The following is a 10307-nucleotide window of genomic DNA, read 5'->3' as shown; positions in this document are numbered from 1 at the left end:
AAGCTGTTGTGCGTCACTTTTTCATATGAATGAACGTTGGTTACATTCAAGCCATTGCCAAACGAGTTGACACAAAGTTGATTAAGCCTATCAGCTCCACAAAACTCTCTGTATTTCTCAGTATGGCAATGTTTACAAACTGGCATCGCACCCCGAAACAGGCGCAGAAGCTCAAGAAGCGCCCACAAAATGTTTCAGTTTACTTTACTAAGAAAAGGCCTGGACGCACAGCAGAAGGTATAAAAGATGCGGTGTTGTAATTACTCAGAAGTCCTCGTGGGGACAACAGAAGTTACGCACTATAACTTAAAGTTCAATTGAACTAACCAAGTTTTATTTAGGCAGAACATTTTCCTTATACTACTGCTGCTTAACTTACTTTTCATTAAGTTCAGGCAAATATTCCTACTAGCGTGGTAAAATGAAATGTGTTGTTGGTCGATTTAAAGGTATTCATGAGTCTAGTAACATAATCATCGTTGCACAAAATTCAGCAAAAGTGGTAATTCAATAATATTATAACTCTCAATGGTTTGTGTGCAGCGAGCTGCATTGAATCATCATCAACAATGCCCAATGTGTTTTTCATTTGTTTTATTTTCATTTCAAACAATTCAAGCAAATTGCAGGAGGAGCACAATGACATTGAACATTCAGACATAATCAGTACCATGGCAACAAACACAAATGTGGAATTAATAGATCACATTGCAGTAAAGTGAAAATAAAAAATGTCAAACTTTTAAGTGAAAGTAAGAAGTGAGTATGTTTAAAATAAATATAATTCAATCCAGATTTGGAATGTTTGTAGGTGTACCGTACTACTGTAGTTTGGTCTGGCTGTGTGAGACTAGTGTACCGTTGAGGTAGGTGTTTGACAATCAATCATTATTATCTTACTGACACATGCTGTTTTCTATACTTATAACAGCATGAAAGCATTAATGGCACATTGAGAAAAAATGACACACTAAGAACAAATAATGAATGGAAATATTATTTTTAAGCAAACTTAGCTAACTGAAAATCATCCTCCGTATATGTTTTCAAGGCACGTAGTGTTTACAAATGGCTCTCTATTATGAGGATTGATGTATGTGTTAAAGCTCATCCAGGTGGCTCTCAATTTTAGGCAATATACCTTTTATTCATTTATAATAAAAAAAAATCTTGTGGCAACGACATTGATAAAGTGCTCAATAGTAAACTGTGGTCACTCAGTATCACAAGAAAAATATGCCTCCATTTCAGTGTTTAAGTGTTGTCAGATGCACATTTTTAAAAATATAAGACATCAGCAAAACATAAAGCACAGCTGACAGCAGTGGAGGGAAATGAAGACAAAGCTGTAGCCGCAAAGCAAGGCACATAATCTGCTTTAGATTCTCTCTCTAACATTCAGAAGTAGGCATAAGTCACTTGAGAAAACAGTGTCTCAGCAAAGATTGTCCTTAAAATGTCTTTGCACACATTCCTTTTTGTATCCAGCAAAGGAAGGTTGCCCTGACAATATGTCATACAAGTGGTAGTGCAGTAAGTCACAGACTTATTTCAGTACAGGTTTTCCTCAGCAAGTCCATCTGAAAGGAGAGAAGATAAAATAAGTTAGTGAAATGTAACTTCAGTATCTGTAACTTGGAGTGAATATGTCAAGTGGGAATCATTAGAAATGTTGCTATCATGTTTAGAAGAAACTACCTTGCTGAAGGCCACTCTGCATATAGTGGTTGAGTTGATGCAACCCAGGGTTTTGGTCATGGCGTCCCAACTGCAAACCGAAGGGAACCATGGCGGTGAACTGCTCTGTGGGCAGCAGGCCTTCTGGAATGGTCGGGGAGAAGCCGAGGTGCTCCTGCTCCAACTCAAGGCACCCACTCCTTCTGTGCAATGAGCCCTGCTGGTAGCTGTATGACGCTACACCAGGCCCAGACATGCTGCTTTTCCCCTCGACCATGTCCAGATCTTTCAGGATGCTTTCGAACACTCCGTCGTCGAGAACCATCTCGCTCTTTTGAGGGAGAACTGGGTGGAGAGTAGGGTGAAGGGGCCAGTCGCATGCTGAAGACAGGGTGCTTCTGGCTGAGGATTGGGCCAAATTGTGAAGCGGGTTCAGGCTGTGTTGCATGGCAAAGCTGCTGGCCAGGGAGGAGATCTGCTGAGCCAGGATACTGATCTCGGCCTGTTCAATCTCGTTGTAAGGGCTAGACTGTGTGGAGGAGGGAGATTGGCTTGGAGTTAGAAGAAGACTGGAATGCACGGGCAACACGTGCTGTGGGACGAGGCTGCTGCTGCTGCTGCCGCCCCCTTGTGGCTGCTCCAGGAGGCTGAAGTGGTCTTGGTGCAGAGCGCAGTCCACCACCAGGCTCTCGCTCACGTCGGACACAGACAGGCAGTCGGGAACTAATCGAGCGTCGGACGCACAAGCATGGAAGTCATAGGCAGGAGATGAGGAGGAGGACAGCGGAGAGCGGGCCCCGAAGGTTGCCTGGTGGTCAAAGGTTTGTTCGGTGGCTACAGGGAGCGAGCTGGAGGGCGAATGTTGACAAGTGAGCCCTGCCTCTGGGTAGGTAGAGTGATAGGAGGGAGAGCTCTCGGGGGAGGACAGCAGCTGATCTGTGTATCCATGCACATCCATCAGGAGGTCAGGGCTGAGCTCCTCGTGCTGCAGAGGGGAGCCAGAGGAGGAGGAGGAGGAGGAGGAGGCCGGGCTGTAGGGAGGGGTGAACAGAGCGGGGCTGTCACCCAAGGGACCCACACGTGAGCTATCACTTTGGGAGGAGGCGTACGCTGCATCATAATATATGTCTCTTTCTGACACTTCGCTTTGGCTGTTGGACATCCTGCGCCTTTTAAAGCATTGAGTGCCGCTGTAGGGCTGAGCGTGGGGCGACTGTTGAGCAGCAAGACTGGCCGGAGTTGATGGTGTGAAGGCATCGCTGCTGATTTTCCCCTGCAGGAATTTGGCCTCTGTTTCACTACAAGAGCAAAAAAAAGATTTAGATAAACAAATATTTATTTTTTATTTTATTTTATGTATTTTTTTTCTCTTTTCATGTCCTTGTCAGTAAATATGTTGTTTGTTCAATTGAAAAGGTGGATTTTGATTTCTCTTTACCATTAACTGTACATTTAAAAGAATGAATTGAAGAATAATCTTGGAAAAAATAAAGTATAAGTTTAAAAGAAATTTAAAAATTCTCACACTGTCCGCTCAGGTCTGCTGAAAACAGAGAGGTTGGTCATACCTGATGATGAAGTTAGTGCAGCTCATGCCCTGGCACTCAGAGTCCTTGGTAGCTTGAATGTAGATCCAGGTCCATGACAGATCCTTACACTGGAGCCTGAGCACCATCTCCACCTGCAAGCCCTCATCTGCCTGGACTGGACAGACAATGAAAACAATATTCATGATTAATATTTGGGATTGCAATAGGCTATTTTTCAAGTATTCATTCCATGTAAAGCAATATGTTTTATCACAAACACTTACTTAAACTTCTATGAGAAGCTGCACTCAAAGAGAGATCTTCAGGGTGGACGAGACTGTACCACGACCTGCCGGTCATTTCTTCTGCTGAATATCCCAGAAAATATAAAACGCTGAAGAAAAAGAAGTAAATCAAATATTTTTTAAATAACCACTTCCAGTACATTTTTCTATCCTCAAAATCCAGTTAAACCAGAGAGATTTATGAATGTACCTGTCTGAGAGCTGAGTAAAGGTCATATCAAGTCTGTGTACGCTGTTGAAGCTGTGGCAGTATTGGGATTCGTGAGAGCTGGGCAGGCGGTTGACTGTTGGCGTGCAGAGTGCCACAAACAGAGGCTGGTTGGTGGGACAGGCTGAAGACGAGAGGGGCGAGTGAGTCTGAGAAAAAGACTGGAAGCTCCCACGGACCATCATGGAACAGCAACTGCCGTGTTGGAGCTTGAAGGCCTTGGAGCTTTGCATACAACATACAAAGCTCCTCTCTGTAAAAAAAAAAGAATACGTCTTGTTAGTACAACTTTCATTTCAAACAAAGGAGTCCACAACTTCATCCTATAAACTTTTGTTCTGCAAAGACTGGCAACCCTCTCCAGCTTCCCTCATTACATTTTACATGCTGTTTTCACGGGGTCAGACTTTGTGGGGCAATTTAATTGATTTATTGCACAAAGTAGAGAGAGGGCACAAAAGGAGTCAAGCGTTTGAGGGAAATGTGGCCGAGGCAACCAATCTCCCTTTTGATGATAGTAGGCATTAATCACAGTTCAGAAATGCTACGCGAAGCAATTTTTTTACAAAGCACAATCAAAGGCGGTTAAAGTTACCTGATGCTGAGTTGTTTTCAACGTCCAGGTTTGACTTCACAACATCAAAGTCGGAGCGTTCCACCATGTCAAAAACAGTGTCTCCTTGAAGCACTTCTACCTGGAGAAACGACAAGTCTTAGCATTAGATACAACGGGTCAAAGCCCAATTTAAAATCAATAGTAATAGCAGCAAAATACGACCCCCAACATGAATCAACAACAGGCTCACCATTGAAAGGCCGAGATATTCGGTGACATTTTCCGACACGTAGACCAGCCTCCCCTGGGCAGTGGTGACCAGGATGAAGCCGTGCAGGGCTGGTAGAAAGGCCTCGTAGGGCAGAGAGCAGTGCTGTCTCTCGCTCGCTTTATGGAGTCCTTTAGAGAGAGGAGAGAAGAGTGAGTTCAGCCTAATGTTACACTATGTGCATATCAGCAGCTTGTCACAGCCTTTTTATCTATGATGTGGTCCCCCGAGGCAGCTGCAAACTTTTGGTCCCACTTTGTCAGCAGGTGACGGCGGCTGAATGTAGATTAGCCCTTCAAAGATATAGCCTATATATATATATATTTAAAAAAGGAGAGTAACTGTAACCTAAGTGAAGACTTACCGTGGAAGAGGACAGATTTCCTGATGTAGGCACAGATGGCAGCCATAGAGTGCAGGTAGGAGAGACGCTCCTGCTCATCCTGGCCGATGGGCAGCAGAGCGCGCATATTCCTGATCTCGTGATTGATGTGGTCCCGCCGGGCTTTGGACGCTCCTTTGGTGGATCTGTGAGAGACCATGGTTTAACCCAAGGAAGGTCAGATGTTGGAAGAGAACTGATTCGAATACAAGTTTTTAAGTCTATCGCCACGCTTCCAAAAATCTTTCTGAAGTCATCATCCTCTGAGTGACAAAAACAATAGAATTAAAAACAATACAAAAAGAGCATTCGAAAAAAAAATCTTCCTTTTCACTATTCAGCCAAGAGTCTCCTCTACAATAACCTGAGCAGGGCTTTGGTTATCAAGGGGTTCCTATGGAAACTGCTGATGCAAGTGGCTGTGGGTTTCTCCAGCAGAAATGAGAGGGCTCTCAATAGACTTTGTCTGTGTGATCAGTATCTGTCTGGGCCCATCCACTGAGAGCCTGGGGCTTTTATAGCTGCCAGGGCTTCAGCGTGGGCGTCGCACACAAAGGGGAGGCCGGGCTTCCTTCTGCTCTCCCAGCATTGCCTTATAAAGTGGGTGTCCTCAGAGAGGGGCGCCCAACGTCACCAGCACACACAAAGTGCCTCAAAAGGAGAATTATATCAGCACCTTTACAATAAAGACCCATTCAAATAACTGTTTTTGTTATTTTTAGGATACAACAAGGTATATGGATATGACTTTAAATGTACACACTTTTTATATAATCCCAGCAACATCATTCTATAAGCAATTTAACAAGACTTGATTCTGCACCAAGGCATCCTTATTGAGGCTTATCAGAGCCAGCTTCTTTTTTATTCTTATTTTTTTCAAATGCAGTATCAGCATCATATCAGCATCATTGTGGCTGGACTATAGGCTATGCATCCTATCTCACTCAGCACGAGCTGCAGACGGGAGAAAACTGGATTAAGTGCTCCCTGTGGTGCGCGCACTGCAGGGCAGCCCGCAGTTGGGTTCTGAATATTCCACTCATTATAGGCCTACTACTATACGTGCGTTCATTCAGCCACTAGAGGACGTGGAGCGGAGGTGTGACACCGACCTGAACCTCCTGATCAAGGAGCTGCGGTGATCTTCGGGCAGGCGGTGAGAGGTGCACGGAGCGCTCACATGGCACTTGCAGGAGTTGCACCAAATAGTCATTTCGACGCCGGTGTAGCCACCTGAATAACAACACACTAGGAGATAGGAAGAGATGTAATAACAATAAAAAACAATCCGGTCCGACATTTTCCTTGGAGAAAAATAAAAACTCACTTTGAATAATAGCCTTACTGTTCGAATAATTTTGACCATGTTGGCTATGGGCTACTGAAAGTAGTTCCCCAATGAGGAAAAACTAAAGGTAAGCGGTCTCCATCACCTACCTGTACAGTCTGGATGATGAGTGTCATGCACCATGTGTGCCTCCTTACTTTTATAGTCTAAAACTCGACTCCTCGCATCCACTCAGCCGGTGGGGAATGAGCAAAAGCCCAAATGGGATTATGTTACTTGTTGTGACGCGATGACAAATGATCGAGGAGGGATATATTTAACTGAAGTAGGCACTATAAATAACCCTCTCGATTGGACGCGGGATCTAAATTGTCGATTTAAAGTGGCAACGATGTGAGGTGTCATTAAAAGGATAGGCTTTATAAAGGGAACGTGTGCGGGTGTTAAAAAGGTGATGTTCCACGTGAGTATGCGAATGATTAATTTTTTACCTATGACAAATAGTGTGGTCATTAGGCTAAATAACAATAAAATAGGCCTATTTTTATTTTTTGGGGCCGTTTAACAGGACCTGTTAGCCTACTGATGTTCACACAATAATCACAGTGCTATTTGCTGAAGAAGCCCCCATAATCATTTTATGGAGTTCTCCTGATAAAAAAAACTTTTTCGCACCAAGAATCAGCTCAAAGTCTCGCGTGACTATTGTTAATTATCCCTGCAACCGCTTTGATTCTAACATAATTGGCCAACATTTACGCCCTGCCAGATGGAAATGGAGCTATGTTTAGAAATGTATTTTAATTTATTGTAAATAGTAAACGCAACAAACCAGTTCTGGCACTTGTCTTTTGAGGACATTGGCTTTGAATATCAGACCATATTGTTCTGGAAGAATAAGGATAAGCTACACTACACTGTAAAATATAAAGAAATAAAATACATTAAAAGTAAACGTTAAAATAATACCTGAGCAAAAGCACAGAAGTATTCTTAGCTAAATGTACCCACATGATAAAAAGTAAAAGCTGTGCATAAAATATAGGCTAGTAAATGACATCATTAAAAATATGCTTCAATGCATAAGCAACATATCTGCTGGGGATGGAGCTATAGTTTTAACTGATTTATTAGCATTTAAGTAGGCCTAGTTTACCTCACTGGTCCCCAAACAAGGGGTCAGGCCCCTCCAAAGGGTCGCAAAATAAATCTGAGGAGTCAGGAGATGATTAATGAGAGAGGGGGGGGGGGGAAAGTTCTGAAAAAACTCTGTTTAAATGTATTGGACTTTTCTCTAATGGTTAATTATGTGGGTGATTTGAAACTGCTGAAATGAAACCACGTGAATCTGTTACCGGTGGATCTTTTAACAACTCGTAGATATAACCCAAACTTGTTTCTGAGATCACACATCCAGAAAAGGTTGTGAACCACTGATTTAATCTTTACCAATGTGTTTCATTTTATAAATGTATGTATGTGATGTACAATTTAATTCCGTAAGTATTTTCTTAACTATAAAATATGAGTGAGCATAGGCCTATGTTTTTAGAATCTGAAAATGTTAGTTCTAAAACGTAGTGTAGTAAGAAGTTTTAAGTTGCATACAATTTAAACTCTTAAGTAAAGTGCAGGTACCTAAACATTGTATATAGGCTACTGTAACTAATTGAGTCAACCGGCTTCCATTCCACCCTCTCAGCTCATTCATTCATTGTTATTTCCCCATATAAGGAAATATTTCATCCATAATATTTTTCATGTGCAGTGCAAAATAATTTGTATAATTTTGTTTTGCCAAAGTTGTGCCAGTGGGGAAGTTGTGCCACCCCTTGTTTCTAGAAAACTGTGGAAGAAATTGGAAATGTGACCATATATTTAAGAAGAGCCATCCATTTGACTCATCCTGTAAAGAAGGGAGACACAAGGAATAAGATATAAGCACATTTAAGCTCCAAAAACTGTGTTTTGCCTTTCAAAGTAAAATTTCCATGATCAAGGTTTTTTGATTATTGTGTCTGAACAATTATAGACAAGTTTGAAAACATTTGACACATGTTTTAGTGCTTTAGTATGCTACACTTTGAGTCTATACAGTTAGCACGATGTCAGCCCTAAACTGCTGCCTCATGCTAATTATCCAAAATTCTGGGGTTGGGGTGATTTGTGTCAAAGTGAGTTATAAGTAAGTAAGTAAGTAAGTAAAATGTATTTATAAAAGCACATTTATAACAGTTTGCACTGTCCAAAGTGCTGTACATAGTGCAGGTAAACAATGAAGGTAAAATAACAATAAAAAAAATACATAAAGCCCATACATCCACATATAAACAAAGATAGTAGTGCAGAGGTAAGATAGTTAATGGGGAGGAAAAGCCAGGGTGTACATATGGGTTTTTAGCCTTGATTCAAAGGTAGAAATGTAGGGGGAATCACATTTGTCAGGTGGTAGTTAGTTCCACAAGCACGGAGCAACTAGTGCAAAGTACATTTCTGAGAGTTGTGCCAGTGGCATGGCTGTATACGCTGGTCACCAAAAAGAAAGTGAGCGTCTACAGTTGCTCAGAAGAGACTGACATCTCCATTCCACTTAACAACACCACTGACAAGAGTTCAGATGGCCAGAAAGATGATGATGGTGACTTTGTCACTGTGAGCTTTGCAGGTAAAACCATCTAGATCTGCTAGGCTTTGTTTAAGAAAATTGACCTTCAATCTTTGTAAAATATTTACTTTAAATAAACCTTAAATAAGTGATTGTCTTATGGATTTGTCTTGCATTACAGTTTATGAGATATACCTGAAACAACCTGTTCACTTAAAGGTGGAGTCAGTGATTCTGGAGGTCCCTTGTTGTCAAAATCGGTGAATATTCCCACATTTTCCACTACTTGTCTGTTCTGTGTGTGAACTGAAACAAATCTGGTACAATGTCAATGTATAATGTCAACAAAGGGTTTGCAAACAATGGGAGACCAACGTAACTGACAACATGCCTGTTTACAGAACCTAGGCTGTGTATTAACACCAGCTTTTTAAGTTAAAAAATAAGCTTGGGGTTGAGCCCTCTTCTATTTCCAATACTGTGGTGAGGTGTAACATTGTAGGCACAGAGGCACATTATAAATCTATGTTATTTATTGTGAGGCACTTTGAAAGTTAAACACAACAGCCTGAGCACAGCTTCAGGCTCTAAGCTGCGATGTCATTATCATTCAAGTCTCAGCAGAGGAGCAGCTTGATGCATCATTGTTTTAATTCCTGAACTGCCTTCTGAGGCAGTCCGCAACGGCAGTTTGTCTTCAAAGGGCTTTAACTGTGTGTGTATTAGTCACTCAATTAAACCTCATGTAGTTGGAAGTGAATTAAGCTACAGGACTGTAAACGTGACGCACTGAGGACAAGATGCACGGCAGCCGCTCGCACACAAAGTCACGTCCTTTTGAAGATGAATAGATTACAGCCATCGCAAACCATGGCCATGGCAAACTAGACAACATTTGACAAAAGGCTGCCACTCATCTTACATTAATGCAACCATGATGCCTGTGTGGAAAACTAAATATTAAAGACCCTGTAAACCCATATCCACAAAATCCTTCTTGCTATGCATTTTGGGAGTACGTTTTTGCATGATAGTAAGCATCATAAAAGAGTTAGGCATGTTTATAAATCCAAAATAAAGATATAGTCATTTAAGTTCAATACATTACAGAAATTATGTATGGATGAGACGGGCTATGGCCTGGTTCTCATGACACAGTTAATATTTGGAACCAATCATGGCAGTTCTTTGCCCGAACATTCTATAAAAATGACTGTTGCCATGGAGACCGTTTGATATGGGCACGCCCACACATTCCTGTCAAACGTCTCTAGACAGTAAAAAAAGTTTTTAAACAAAGTTTTATAATATTTATGAAAATGTATTATTATTATTTTCGAATTTGAGACACCCGACTTTGATATCATATATTGATTATTACTATTTCTGACCAGGTTTCCAGAGGCTTTAAAAAGTTCTCTTGTTTCTCAGTGTAACAGTAAAAAGACTCAAGACTTGTTGCCTTCTTTTTCGATTTATTTCTGCA

The 10307-nt window shown here is 41.6% G+C and overlaps 1 protein-coding gene across 1 annotated transcript; it reads right to left on the bottom strand.

The window, feature by feature from the left end:
• Window positions 1-1551: 1551 nt before the first annotated feature.
• On the bottom strand, window positions 1552-6141 carry npas4l (neuronal PAS domain protein 4 like; the record flags this gene model as incomplete). Its single annotated transcript, XM_080037253.1, has 9 exons — window positions 1552-1580; window positions 1699-2975; window positions 3246-3381; window positions 3491-3600; window positions 3702-3972; window positions 4315-4414; window positions 4526-4674; window positions 4908-5071; window positions 6041-6141. The coding sequence occupies 9 exons, from the start codon at window positions 6139-6141 to the stop codon at window positions 1552-1554; spliced, it is 2337 nt and encodes a 778-aa protein (XP_079893379.1).
• Window positions 6142-10307: the final 4166 nt, after the last annotated feature.

This window comes from Ammodytes marinus, assembly GCF_949987685.1.
Source record: "Ammodytes marinus genome assembly, chromosome: 11".
NCBI lineage: Eukaryota > Metazoa > Chordata > Actinopteri > Uranoscopiformes > Ammodytidae > Ammodytes > Ammodytes marinus.
The sequence above is the reverse complement of the archived record's forward strand: the minus strand, read 5'-3'. Positions and strand labels throughout refer to the sequence as shown.